General features: G+C 41.8%; 1 protein-coding gene across 1 annotated transcript in view; it reads right to left on the bottom strand.

The window, feature by feature from the left end:
* Positions 1-10404: 10404 nt before the first annotated feature.
* LOC147418491 (uncharacterized) overlaps positions 10405-15577 on the bottom strand; it is a 55682-nt gene continuing 50509 nt past the window's right edge. Inside the window, exons 5-6 of the mRNA XM_086506761.1 lie at positions 11186-11276; positions 10405-10493 (exon numbers count right to left, since the gene is read on the bottom strand). Coding sequence (XP_086362887.1) covers positions 10405-10493; positions 11186-11276 — 180 coding nt within the window. The remainder of the gene's footprint in view (positions 10494-11185; positions 11277-15577) is intronic.

A 15577-nucleotide genomic window follows, 5' to 3' on the forward strand; every position in this document is an offset into this window, starting at 1 on the left:
TGTGCGCTCATCCAATCCAGCGTCGCCGTCCCCCATGCGCACTCAACCAGACTAGCCCAGCCGCCGTCCACAGCCGCTACAAAAAACGATGTCCACGGCCCCTTGAAAAAAAATGCCTTTTTATTACCCTTTTTCATTACCCTAACCTAACTTAAGCAACCCTTCCCACAAAGAAAAACTCAGTGCTTTGAGTGCAAGGGAATCTGCGTACGATGCAACGAGGAGGCTCTCTCTCCTCAATCAAGCCGACCCGGCTCTTCTGCCCAACCCACGAGTGGATCCGATGGACCGCCTCCACTCTCAAATTCGAGAGCTCAAGGATGAGAACGTAGAGCTCAAGGCGTGTCTTGCAGCCCTTGAGGCACGTTTCTCCTCCTTGGAGTCTCAAAAGCAAGATGATAGCGAGCATCATCTCGCAAAAGCAAACGAAGTTGAAAACACCTTCACCGCAAGCATGGCCAAACTTGCCACCCAAGTTCAAGAAGCAACCATTGCAGTCTCCTCCAAAGTAGAAGGTGCATGCAAGAACGTCGCCGACAAGAAGGACTAGCACTATATGTTCGTATCAACCGCCTGTCCTCTACTTGGTGGGGGGAGAACGATGATTACACTTCAACCCTAGTGAACCTCAACCAAGCCATCCACCCAACCAAGTTTGACCCCAACACATTGAGAAGGTTCACCGTGACAACCGCACCAACCAAGGCATTTTGGTCTTCAAAACTAAAGAGGTGCTCATAACACTTCTACAACAAACACGGCTCCTCAAGGGCACCACAGTATGGATAAGCGAGGCCTTGACACCGTCCCAACTTAAAGTCAAAAAACAAGAACTCCAAAAAGTTCGAGAGGCACGAGCAGCCGAAAAATGGGCTATCTATCGAGGCGGCAAAGCCATGATCGAAGAATTTTAGGTTCCAAAAAACCCCCAAGCCATCTTCCCCTTCTCCCTCCCCTAAGTGACCTATGTCACAAATTTTGTTGTATCCACATTAGCCATGATTCTCCATGTACTCCTCTAGTAAGAGGTCCAACCATGTATGTTTTCTTGGTCCCATAGGTCATATCTGACCTCCAAGGACGATAATCTCTCTCTCTCTCTCTCTCTCTCTCTCTCTCTCTCTCTCTCTCTCTCTCTCTCTCTCCCCCCCCCCCCCCCCCCACCTATAAAAGCGCTCTCTCTTCTCTTTATTTTTTTCTCACTCTCACTCTCTCTTTAGCATTAGTGATCTTTATAAAAACAATTTTTTTTTATTTTATTACCTTCCACGCTCTTAAACCTTCTCCCCTCACACCCTCTCTCATTTCATTTCTCTCAAACCTTCTCTCCCCGCCTCAAACCTCTTCTCTTACTCTCACTCTTCACCTTTCTCTCGGAATCCCTAATAAGCACCCGAATAAACAAACAAAATGCAAATTTTAATAAGAAAAAAGTCCATTTTCCAGCTACTCGTCCAAAGGCGTGGTCTGCCAAGAAGAAATTCCTATGCACACCACTCAAGAGAATGGTTCCGTGGTTGAAGCGTCCCTGTTGACGGCAATGCACATACCTCCTTCGACGGGTGCAGTCACTCAACAACCATAGAAGCAAAAACACAGATAAAGATCCTGTTAATAATCTCTTTGGATCCGTGGTTGATAGCCACATCTCATCAGGTTGGATTGATGCACGTGTTGTGCCACACAATCACTTTTTGCCTTGCACCCCCCTTTGTCGTCTTTTGGCCAACCCGGCTATTAGAACGAATGATGATTGTGTGGCAGAACTAACAACCTCTATAGCCGAAAGAGGTTACCAACCCACAATGGCGCGTTTCATTGTGTCCGAAGATTTTCCTGGACAAGATCCCATACCATTCGGTAGGTGTGGCACTTATGTAAGAGAGTTAGTGATGTCGGCCACAATTGATGATTAAACTAGAGACATTCTACAGCTCTCTCACATGGAGGAGAAAATGTTCATTGTATGGGATGACAACCATCAGCTCCATGCGTGGAAAGATTGGGCATTACGAGAACGGTTGGATGAACTCTCTACAATGAAGGTTGAGTGCACGATTGTGAAGTGCGACCTTGCGGAGATGATGGAATTTCTGTTGGTGCTCGGCATGATCAACAAGTAAGTTTCTTCATACTCGTATTGGTGCACTTGAGTTATTAATTATTAATATAATGTTACATTAAAGAAAAGGATGACACAAATCCATGTGCCTTGCACCACTGCCCATGACATATTTATGATGCAAAAATTAACGCTTGCCGACCCACGTTCCTTATTGGACAAATTCAATGAAGAAGATAGTGCAAAAGCTGAGAGGGCATTTTATGAGACAGCAATGAACCCTTCAAAATGACTTAGACTACCTATGTTTTTGCTACCGCAACTATTGTGGAAGGTAAGCCTAAATTTATATTACACATGCATTAGGTAAGTACATGGGTTTTTTTCTTGGAAATCACTTTGATTTGGTGATTTGAATTGCAAGAAGCGTTCGATGCAATATATCGACTAAAAACACAAGATTTGTCAACCAAGGAGAGTAGAGAGTACCACATGCACAAAGATGATTACAAGGGAAGCTATGATTTGACTATGAAAGAGACACATAACTTTTTTGAGCGTAGGGGACTGAGATAGTGTTCATAGCCAATCCTGAGAATGGATTTTTTTTTTCAGAAATCGCAAAATGATCCCCTTCAGAGTCTTCGAGGTTACACATGCACGCATTAGTGCTACGCGGAGTAAGTACTTTCTGCTTTTGAAAGCACTTTTTGTTCTCCTTAATTTATTAAAAATATTATCCAGTGATGAATTGAAAAAAATATTGCCTGATCGATATATTGATCAAGGACGATGTGTCATTGGTGGAGGCATATATTTTAACGCAGGAGAAGCCCATCTCGCAATGATTGAGAATGCATGTATATTGGTGGAATCTTGAAAGGTGAGCGTAGTAACATTAGAGTACGGGGTCTTATCTAGTATTGCCACATTACTAATACTTAGAGTGCAGGGGTGTATTGAGTGTGGCGAAGAAGATGGAGGTTGAGAACTCTGTGTCATTGAAGAAGCTACATGCACACACACGATTGTGACATGTCTCTTGGTGAGGCACTACAGGCTTTTCGACAAAAGCACTTTGGCAAGGCTTTTGTGCAATGGAAGCAAGCCATACGAGCCACACACAATGCAGAGAAGGAGACGCATTTTGCATGTTCTGTCCAATGCTTGCTATACAAGTATTGAACTATACAGTTTTATTAGGATGTATTATTAAAATTGTGTATTTTGAATGATGGAGTTATTCCCCTTGTTATTTGTAGATGGTGGTTGGGCGTCCTTAAGATAGGTCTCTGCAGTCCATACCTCGAGCATCCTAGCGACGTGTGTGTCGAGTCTAAGAGAGAGGAGAGTTGTCTCTATCCCGATGATTGGATAGAGAAGCTCCATGGTAAGGAAACGTGGAGAGACTGCCCATGGTTTTTGGACTATGTGGATGGCGAGTTCCCAAAGACGAAGCTAAATCATACAACGGTAAGTAATGTTTTTCTTGTTCAACTAATGTGTTTGGTTTGCTATAGTGTCCTCACTTTTTTTTGGACTTGCAGCATTGCACAAGAAGGTTAAGGGAAATGGCAAAAGTGGAAGTGTCACCATCAATTAACCTCCCACCAATGTATGCCATTTTCCCATAGCACGACCAAAGGATGTCGAAGCCCAAAAACTATAGTAGACAGACCTAAACAAGAGAAGAAGAGAGGATGACCAATAATCAATGATTTCTCGGAGTTCTCGAAGGAGTTTCAGAGTGAAAGGAGCGAGCATCAAGGTGGCAAGTCAACTTATGAGCAGGATGTTTAAAAAAATATTTGGTGGTACTTAATATTTGATTAAAGTTTGCATTTGACAGAGTTTTGGCTCACTCTGATGCAAAAATGGCAAAATAATAAGTATTGGAGTAGTCCCAGTACATCTCGCATTACATTGATCTATACCATCTATGGAAGGATCTCATGGATTCAAAAAACTCTTTTGAGTAAGTTTAAAACACTTTGGCATCTAATTTCAATTTTGAACTTAAAAAGCACTCAATCAATCTTCTTTTGCATGGTATTTTGTAATGATGAACCTTCGAGTGATCCAACGTTTGATTGGATTTTTCTCACACTCCGGCAGAGCCTGATCAGTGGCTTGGAGAGATGCAACTTGTGTAGGCAGACCTTCTCGCACATTGCAAACTTGATGCCGACATTGGTGGCATATCCCGATAGAATGTATTCTCTACCCAGCTCGTTTTCAATATGTTCACCCTATCTGCAGAGTTTTTACTATTGGATGGCGCAGTAGTCATGGCGTGTCGAGCAGACCACTTGACACTCATCACCGAAGAGGCCTGCTTGTGCAATTTTCACCATCTTTTGCACCATCACTCATCACCGAGGAGGGCCTCTTATGCAATTTTCACCATCTTTGCACCATTTTTCTTCAAATGGTGTCATGCACATACACTGTGATAGATGACTTCATGGATCTAGTAAGTTCTCAACCATTTCTCCGTGAATTTCATTCTTGGTATATATTGGTGTGTTTGCATTTTTAACAGTAGCCATATTGCTGGCCGAGACCTTGTTGCTGGCCATGTTCATACATAAAATTGAAGGCCTCCCAGTGATTCCATTATATGATCGTCAAGCAAGAGATGTTGCAGTTGACAACGATGGGTTCAAGTTTGATAGTGACATGATCCGAGAGCCACTAGGAGACTTGCCATGGACGCTAGATGTCCTTGGAGCACCATTTTTGGCATGGAGTGGGAAGAGCAAGTTCTTTGCTCGGCAATTCGAGGAGGGCACCATTATGCTTAGTTTTTTCCATTAAAAAGTATGCTAATGTGTCATTGGAATGTCCGCTAATGTTTGTGCTATCGTAAAGGTTATTGGGTACCTTCACAAAGGTTGGGGATGCAGCTTTAGATTGTCTTGCAGGTTGTGATGGCTTGACAATGGAGTGTGAGCGTCTACAACAACATTAAATCAGCATTAACCGGGATCACAAATTTTTTTTGGCACGTGTTCAACCATAGCAGAGGCTTCCTAGTGGTTTAGGATCGACTCTTCATGTGGGCGAGGTATCACATTGAGCACAGTCACAACCATCTCTGTCTCCTTTACAACGTCACCAAGAGTCGATTGTGCCATCTGCTCTTCCTCCGAGTAGACCTCCACCTATAGTTCCAGGTTGACCAAGGCATGGTCAACCACTCTATCGGCCACTATTTCCCATACTATTCATGGGGGGCCCACCTGCACACGCCACAATACCGCAAACGTCACAAGATTTTCCGTCATCGGGAACCTAAATCCCGATTTGTATTGATTACTCTATATGAACTTATTTTCTATGTAATGGCACACCAAAACTTATCAGTTGGTCGTACTATGTTTTCATTTTTTCTGAGCATCATGTGCTATGTGCTTGCCACTATGTTTTGTATTTTGTAACTATGTTTATTTTCTAAAGGCAAGTCAATCGAAGGTGGTTAATCTTTTAGTGAGATTTTTTTTCCGCTTTATTTTATGTGAAAATATTACGGAGAACATGGTGCGAATGATCTTTGAAGTAAAGACGCTCGAAGTTCTTCATAAATAGCCAAAAAAACAATAGTTCCATTCATTCATTCATTCAAAAGTTTCTCTAAGTATTTATTTTTAAAACTTATTCCTTTAGTTTTCTCTCATTCACATATTTACCATGCCCAGGGGAAATCGAGGACAACGCAATCAGCATGTTCAAACACCCTCCCTATTGACCCCATCAACAATAGGCACTCTAATTACATTATCAACAATGTATATGCTATGAATGTTGTATGTATAGCACAAAGTGCACACAACTACATGGAAACTCTCCGTGTAGTCAACAAGGCCACATGCGCTATATTCAATGCCATGCAAGACCTTGATTTCAATGCACAACAAACCAAAGGGGATATCAAGTAAGTTGTCGCTCCAACCAATAATGCAATCATGATTTGGGGAGAACATGGTTTTTGCACCCCTCAGAAGTGTGCAGCCTTCGAATGACATGTGGAGGATTGGGTAGAAGTGTGAATGACATACATTGTTGCACAAGGACAAGCCAATGGAGCCAACAACAACAACGAAGCCATCAATGACAACAATGACACTAGCGATAAGAAGAACTAGATTTCACATTTCCTCGCTAATGTTAGAGAAATAAGCCCTTGAAACCATCTTTAATATTAGTATGTGGTTTTATTATTGCATTCGTTAAATGTTGTTCAAAATCAAATTTGACTTTTATAGTATTAATTGTTGAAATTGGCTTGTTGCAAACGTTTTTTTGCATGTATCATTGTCCAGTTGATGGCTAATCATGTTGCAAAGTGTATATCATGATGTTTGAAAAGAGTGTGTGTACCCTGCTATGGGTATACTTTTCGTGTTTGTATATAGATGTGCATGTGTATGAGTGCACACAAGTGTAACGAAATAGAAGGACACTTATCACATTCATGGTTGAGCTTGTTGCCCAACATATATCACAACATTTGAGAAGACTACATGTGCAATGATTCGGGTGCATTTATGTGCTTGTACGAGTGTACATGAGAGAGGCAAGAGAGAGGGAGAAATTTATAAATGATGAATGTTTGATTAAGGATTGTTTGCCAAATGTGTGTGTGTGTGTGTGTGTGTGTGTGTGAGTGTGTGTGTGTGTGTGTGTGTGTGTGTGTGTGTGTGTGTGAGAGAGAGAGAGAGAGAGAGAGAGAGAGAGAGAGAGAGAAGATGATGATAAAGAAGAAGAAGCAAATTCATCAAACATTGTAGGAAACTATCCCAAGAGACCTTGGAGATCTTTCCGACGAGGAGAGTTGAACTCAAGACAGGTTATTCAAGATGGAAATGGCATAACACATCTACCAAGCTTGGTTGGTAGAAAGGTTGAACCATTTCCCCCCTTTTTTTAGCACACATACAACCACCGACAAAGCGCGCGCGCGCACACACACACACACACACACACACACACACACCTGAGAGAGAGAGAGAGAGAGAGAGAGAGAGAGAGAGAGAGAGAGAGAGAGAGAGAATCTTTTTGGAATCTGCTCATCAGATTCCAAAAAAGCGCTTGTCAAAAAATGCTAGCCAAAAAATTACGGCCAAGGCACAATAACAAAGCTCTATAGCCATTACTTATTAATGAGTAATTAAGAGTATAGCTACACATTCATAGCTCATTATTTGTAAACATTCTGTTGCAATTATAAATTAAAAAAACTATATGTTTCAGTGTAGGTAGCATGGATCACCATTGAGGATGAAATTTGCTGGTCACTTTTTAAAATATGTATATATCATGTGAGTTAACTGGAGAGGATTATTAAAAGTTGAAATGTACACTTTTATGTATACATTAGAGGGGGTGGAATTTATTTAAACAGGCCCATCGTGTAAATATAACATGGGATTTTGGGGTATTATTAGTAATCTCTTGAATGCACGAGATATAGGGAGTTTTTAACGAATCAACACCCTGGGGAAGTTTGGCGAGGATGTAGAGGCCATAGATGTGCAAGAATTCTTTTAAGAGGTGGAATAATGCATAACAAATCCAGAGTAAGAAAACTCAATTGCTTGTTGGTCTGCAATAGTGCTTAGTGTCACTCATCATGAAAACATGGGCTAGAGATATCGTAATTCCACAATAGGAAGTATAGAAGGATTTTCCCTAAAGTCTCCTATTGTCCACTAAGAGTATAGTCCCTTTTCCTACAAAGTAGGAGAGGTTGTGGGGGACACCTTTGGCCTATAGTTAATCTGAATTTATCGGACCTAATGGTAACCTAAAGGCAATTGATTACAGCCCTCAGAGACCAAAGGATACCCCTAATGATCGAGCATAGGGGTGTCCTAAGATTTAAAAGACTTAGGAAATAATAACTCATTTAACGCTTTGCTACCGGTTGTTGGGAATTATGGTCAATAGAACAAAGTTACATCAATAATGATGATGACATAACTTCATCACACTTATGAGCACCAACTAACTCATCATCCAAGGTAATGCTTGCATAAAATGTGTGTAGAGATAGGAGCCTTTTATAGAAAATTGTGATAGCTAGGATTTGTATTAACTAGTGAAGTATTTACCCAAAATTAGGGGAATCTAGAGGCTTAATTTTAACATAATTAGCACTTATACACAATTTCCTTTGACAATTTCAATCAGGCAATCATTTGAATCAATGGAATTTAGCTTTCAAAAAACATGAAGTTAACTTGAACATCATCACAGCATAGAGGGTTAGATTTTCTTAGGCCACCCATAAAAGGAATCTTCCTTATAGCTTTGCTCATGATTACATGCATCAAAAAATCAAAATCTGTAGATCTTTTTCATAATTTTTACGGATCATGAAGGATGAGTACTTCACAAATAAAACATTTATATGCCCAATTTTTCCTAACCGCGTGTCTTATCCGAGCGTTGCTCTCAAAGACATCCTATTCCGTGAATTGGGCAAATCAAGTAGCCCTACTGTGGTTTTGGGGGGGGGGGGGGGGGCGGGGAGATGCATGCACGAACAATACATAAACATATATAATGGCAACCCTTGCCTGCAAAAACCATTATGGGATCATAGAAACCCTTGATTCTTCTTTACAGCAAAGAATTTGTGGTGTATGCAAGAAGAGAGTTCTCCAAAAAACCTAAGTTTACCTAAATAGAGAACGATAAGACTTGTGTAAGAGGAGGAAGCCCTTGGTCTTCATTACAAAAACCCTATCCTGTAATAGTAATGTGAACAAAATTCCCTCTTATAGGTTGTTAATGAAAAACGTTGAGCACAAGTTGTTAATTTCAAAGTCTTCAATAAGGTTGGAGATTGGTTTTTGCAAAGATCCCTTTTCGGTGAGATATTCTAAAAATACATACTACTGCACAACAAAACTCCCTCTTATAATCTGTTGATGAAATTTTTTCGGAGCACAAGCTGTTCATTCCAATGTTTCCAATAGGATAGGAGATTGGTTTTGCAAAGCGCCCTTTTTGTGAGATATTCTAAAAATATTCTCACTTGGCCTATTTCCTGGTAATCCTACTTCCTTTCTCCATCTCCTCTGCTTTTCCTCATAAAGAGGATCCTTTCTGAGAGTTGAATATGCATAGGTGGTTGAGGGTCCCTTAATCCTTTCTAACTTTGTTGACTCAATTTGAAATACTAGTCTAAGGGCTTTTCTTAGAACATCCTGAACTCGTGCAAGGTAAATGAAATACTTAGGAGATTTCTTAGTGGCTTGTGAATATTCCAAAATCCTTTCCACAACCTTGTTAGTGTCTGGCATTTTATTTTTGTTTACACTCTATCCGGAGCAGCTTGTGAACGTTTCAAAGCTCTTTAAACGTGTGGCACTAGCGTTGCCATTCTCACGCTTTTTGGGGCCCCTCTATAGTATAGTGAGAGAGATTCATACTTGAATCATGTATTTTTTTTAGTGAAAATGAGTTTTGAACATTCCAAACCTCTCTAGCTTCACTTGAGTGTAACCTGGCCATTCTCTTATCATTCCCTACACAATCCACAAACTAGGCTATGCCTAAAGGTAAGGTATCCGCCAAGGGTTAGAACCAAATTGCCAATTGTTTAACCTTGAAAATCAAGGTCCAATGAAACGACGAGGAATTTTCACTATCAACCATGAAATTTACACAATACACTAGGATATGTGAGCACTGCTTTTAGAGTTTCATACCATCCATTGGCTAGAATAGTATAAATTGTCCATCACAAACGTACCTTTTCTCAAAAATCCGGCCTCAAGTTGAGGCTCCTATCTGACAAAATGTTTGCAAATAGAAGCAGGCACTCCCTCTCCATAGAGAAGAAGAAGAATAGTAATATTTTAACATCGTAGGAAACTATCCCAAGAGACCTTAAAGATCTATCCGACGAGGAGAGTTGAACGAGAGAGAGAGAGAGAGAGAGAGAGAGAGAGAGAGAGAGAGAGAGAGAGAGAGAGAGAGATTCAAAAGGGAGAAGTTAAAATGTTGTACTTGGGACTAAAACTCCCTCTACATACACCCTCTCTTTTTGCTGACAACCATCTAACTAATCTCTGTAAGTCCCCTCCAAAGGTGATAACAGCACCATAAACAAAGCCCTCCCCTTGCTTGCATGTGTGCTGTTGCCATTAAAACACTATCTTGTTTACTCTGGATTCAAGAGTAGCTTTGAAAGGTCAACAAGCTAGAACACAAGCATCCATTGTTTTTCCATGTATCCACTACAGTTTTTGAAGAAGAGAGAGAGTGCAAATAGCCCCATATTTCATTTTTGCATCCAAAGACTTCCCCTTGCTGCTGAAAAACTTCCAATGTTACATGATTAACACAAGAAAAGCTCTCTCACATGCAATCCGTCCCATCTCAAGGACCAAGTGGTTGTTCATGCCCATGTTCTCTACTGCTGAATTTATTCAACAATCTACAGCTTAGCACATTGCCTAGGAAAGTGTATGTGTGTGCAAGTGTGTGTGCCCGCGTCTGAAAAGGAGAAAGAAAACACACAGCTGCAAAAGTACCCCATTACCACCAGGAGTTGGAAATAATCATTACATTGACAAGGTAATAGAAGGCCACAGAGGATCTTATTGATTAACAAGTTAAAAGCAGTTGCCAGGTTGAATAACTTTTCTTTTTGTGTGTGTGTGATATGCGCACGCACACACACACACACACACACACACACACACACACACACAGAGAGAGAGAGAGAGAGAGAGAGAGAGAGAGAGAGAGAGAGAGAGAGAGAGGCTCAAAGAGTGTCACTCTGGAGAAAAGTCGATGTTATATCCAATTGAGTCAAAAAAGAGGAACAAAACAAAGCACTTTCATTTCAGTGCAGTGCCGACAATAAGCAGCAAGACAATGGAGGCTTTCAATAATACACAAGACAAATAAGCAGTGGTACTATGCTAAACTTGCCTACACATTACGTACTGAAGATCCGAATGCTTGCTCATCTCTTTTTTCTTTTGCCTTTATGCTTTGACTTTTTACCTTTCTTGAAAGACTTTCTCTTGCCTCTGCTTGGCTGTGTCTTCTCCTCCGTTTTCGTTGCTAGTGGCTTCACATACAGAACTCCGCCTCTGAATACACCTTCTGAAGCCTTAAGACCCTTATCACTTGCAGTTGGCTTCTCGACGCTCTTTTTTGCCCTCTTGTTTGTGAGGAGTCCCAAGGCCAGTTCCTGCAGAAACCAAACTTCCCTGAACTCTCTCCAATTAAGATTATTCATTGTTTCAATCAAAATTCTGATTCCACTTGCTGAACAGATTGCTAAGTAGCTTTCAGATTACATCGACTTCCATAATTCTATTTCCTCCACTGCCAAAGGTTTCATAATCACTAAAAGCAATCACACAATTGAGGGAGGGCAATTTGTGTAGTCATCATTTACTGCATATACGTAGATGAATCCAGGATAAGCACAGAGTCACCTCTAATGGAAAGTGCAAGGTATAGACCCATGATACTCATCCACAAGACAATATAACCATCAGCTCCATCATGCATGGTACTGACTAATTACTATGACATACCCACAAACCTCGTCATGCCCATTAGTGGGTGTAAAACTAGGTACCAATGCTCCCACACACTTTTTTTTTTTTGGTAAATCAAGTGGGAAACCTCAAAGCGAGGAAAACGCACAGTAAATAAGAGGTACAAAAGACCAACCGGCAGAATGCTCTCACAACTAGAAACAATCAAAGTCAATCCTATAAGCTTCAAGAGAGATGTCTCCACATCATAAGCAAAGTGTAATTCTTGTCCAAGCAAAAAATTGAAGGGAAACCATCAATTTCCATGGCATGAAACATCTAAGAGTTACATTGGTGCCATATGATCCACATAGCCCAAAATCTGACCCAACTGAAGAAGACCTCAAACGGAGATTGTGGAGGTCGGAGGACTCCAAAAATCTAGAACTGTCTATGAAAGACTCCGGAGGGGAAATGAAGGCGCAGAGCAAAGGACACTTGTCTGATGAAAGTCCGAGAGCAGCGGAAATCCCAAAGCAAATGCATCAGAGTCTCGTATGCCCCATGACATCAGCACCAATCTTTGGGGCCAACTGGGTGTCGTGTTTGCTTGGTAGCACTCTAGCTACCAAGTCGTGAAATATCTTGAAGTGTTGAATTCCAGTCACGGGCTTCTTTGTGAAGTTCCTTTGTGTCATAGAGTTAAATTAAAGTTATCGGGTGAAAGCCAAAGTCTACCGCCCTACGGGCCGGTTACATGGTTCCGTCGCCGGGACAGAATCACTTTTTCCTCAAGCAGTGAGCCTCGGTTGGTTTTTGAGCAAAGACACAAAGCACAGGAACTTGGAATTACACTATGGCTGACAGGACAGACGACACCAGGGAAGAGGGTTCCTCTTCACAAGACAGACAGGAAATTCTGCATGTTCCTACATAACCTTTTCAGCGTTCGCCCTGCCAAAAAGTGGTCAAATTAGGGCTGATTTTCTGTTGCATTTTTAGGGTTTGCAAGTATGAACCAAGATGAGATAGGGAGAGGTCTCACGGTGGTAGATTGGCCACTAGATCTCCTGCGGGAGTGATGTGGGTCTACCAGGTGGCACGCTGCTCGCCGATTCTCTGAGGGGATTGCTTGGATTCTTTGACGCATTGGTAAATCGAAATTTGAGCTTACTTGGTCGTGGGTAGTACGCTACAGTGTTGTGGAATTATGCTCGTTTGCAGAGGCAAGAGCCTCTTGCACAGGTAAAGGTAAAAGTTAAGGAACAGGTTGCAAGATGCTATTTGGTGAAGTTCAAGAAATATCCACCTATGGATGCAAAGTGGATGGAAGAGCACGAACTGTCAAAGTCACCAAATGTATTGCACCTTTACCTTGAGACCTTTGGGTTACAGCCTACGTATGCCCCAACCCAACGTCAGCAAAGGAGGGGTAATGATAGAACTAGCACATCAAATGTGTTCATGGATTCAGTGCAATAGCAATGTACATTGTTTGACAAAAGTATGGAGGTCTCATTAAGTCATTTGTAGACATGTTTTGACAGTCTTTCTTATGGATACATGCGATGATAAAAGGGTGCTTACCACACTAAATCATCTATGGTATGTATATATGGCACGCAATTGAGGACGTTTGCGATCTTAAGAGGGCGGTATGTCACGAGGACGTGGCAATTGCTAACTTGAGTTGTTGGTTTCTTTCCGATGATTTTTGTTTAATTTTTGGGACCCTCTTTTTGAAGTTGCAAATGATTGGACATTGTATAGCCAGTGTGAAATGGCTGACGGCCAAGAGTTTCACCTGCAGTTGGGAAGGGCAGGTCACCACGAGTTGGTCGGGCCAATCGACACTGGAATACGAGTAGTAAAAGGGTGTCTAGGCTCAGTTCAAAGTCATTTAGGCCCCTCGCGACACTTATAAGTTGGTGGGTATTAGGAAATTAATTCAAAAGCGGCATAAGGGACACATGGCCGCTCCAGATGCAAAAAGCATCAGCAAGAGGAGGCGCCCATTTCAAGAGAGGGGGGCTGATTTGACTTGAGAAGAGTGCTACAGTGTGTGTGTGTGAGTAGTGGGTGCAGGTCATCACAGCTTTAATGGAAAGCTTGCTTTCTCCCTTGCTCTATGTAGCGCAACGATTTGCTCTCGCTCATCTCTCTCCCCCCTTTGCAGATATGGTAATGCTCCACTAGTTGGGCTTCTTAGGGGTTTTATGCGCATTTGCCAAGGGAAGAGCCTTCTGTACAAGAACCGTAGGCAAATTCCACCAAAGGCAAAAAAAATCACATTGAGTCTTTTGATCAAAGATGTAAGACTTCAATAAATCCAGCACAACTGAATTTGAAATCTCAAATTGCCCATCTGTCTACGGGTGTAATGATGACGAGAACTGCAACCGTGTGCCAATGTTCTCCCAAATAGCCCTCCAAAACAAACTCGAGAATCGGGCATCTATGTTGGAGACTATTGTCTTAGGCATTCCATGTAATCGAAATATTTGTGCAATGAACAGTCTTGCTAAATGGTCCGGCTTGATTGTTTTCTTCATTGGAATGAAGTGAGCTTGCTTGCTAAATCTGTCAATGACAATTCAAATGCCATTGTGCCCACTCTATGTCTTCAAGAGATCAAAGATGAAATCCATTGGAATACTTTCCGAGGGGCGGGTGGGAATGGATAAAGGTTGTAGTAATCCCTGTGCCTTATGCCTATCAAACTTGACCTTCTGGCATACTAAACAACTCCAAACAAAGTCGTTGTCACGTGCACATCTAACCCTATGTGTACGTGGACAAGATACTTCATGACAAGGGTTCAGTTCAGTTTAGTTAGCCTAGCTTAGGAAGTGTTCAGGCACTTTTGTGAGTCTGTTAGGAGACCGTGCATGTCCAAGCACTTAGAGTAGATGCATATCCTTTGGTTGCACACAACATGACCATCAGATTACCGTCAAAACCCATCAGGAGCATTTTTACAGTGCATAGACCTATTTTCCCTATTTTAGCCATTTTTCACTTATTATTATTAAGTGACTTTTGTTGGGAAACTGGGTAGGGCAATTTGACAAGCAAGTATATAAGATAAAGCGCTAGCACTTTCTGGCACAAGAGGCAACAGGGACCATGTCACCGGCGTGTGACTACTATCTATCCTTTTTGCTGATTTCTTTCTTATTATTGATTTACTTTCACTTCTTGGAAACACCCCTCGGGAAATCTAACTGCCCTGCATTGCATAGCTAGTGTGGAATCAGAGGGAGTCCAAGCCTGAGGGCAAGAGAGCACTAAGGTTGGACAAGGACTATGGTTAGCCAACGTGGGGTCATTGACTAGCCAAAGTGGAATTCTTTGCTACAGAGGCTACATTTCAGTTCTGGGTGTGGTTGCAGTGTACAAAGGGGGTCAGATGACCTAGAAAGATACAATGGCAGCATCTCCTAAAATTTAGGGAACTGCTATTTTGGGACCTGAAAATGTGTTTGAGTCATTACCTCCGGAATGACAAGGGGAACATTTTCTTACTCTGCCGTGAAGTCAACTGGGCAACCGGTTGGGAGATTTTTAGGCGGCAACCCCGAAACGGGAAAATGCTTGTAAATGCGCCAAGTGGCACATTCTGGTGCACTTTCCTCATGCAGAAAAATGGGCGCTGATTTTTAAGCTAGGAGAGGCTCATTTTCAGATTTTGTCACAGGTTAAGAGCATAGTTACCCGGAACGCAGAACGGGAACGGCAACGGGATCCCCGCGGAACGAGGGAACGGCTAGGGGTCCGGAACGGGAACGTCGCGGAACGGGAGGTATAAAAAACACCCAAATAGTGCAATTTTTAGCTCCTTGTGTTTAAATACAAGGAGTATTAGAGTGCTTTGACTCTAATACTCACAAAAAACTCGTTTTGAAGACCATTCAACCTTGCTATGACTAGATGATGAGAGAGAGAGAGAGAGAGAGAGAGAGAGAGAGAGTGAGATGAAGAGGGAGAGATTTGAGAGAGTGGGAAG

This window comes from Adiantum capillus-veneris, chromosome 30 (genome assembly GCF_014529385.1).
Source record: "Adiantum capillus-veneris isolate H3 chromosome 30, ASM1452938v2, whole genome shotgun sequence".
Taxonomy (NCBI): Eukaryota; Viridiplantae; Streptophyta; class Polypodiopsida; order Polypodiales; family Pteridaceae; genus Adiantum; species Adiantum capillus-veneris.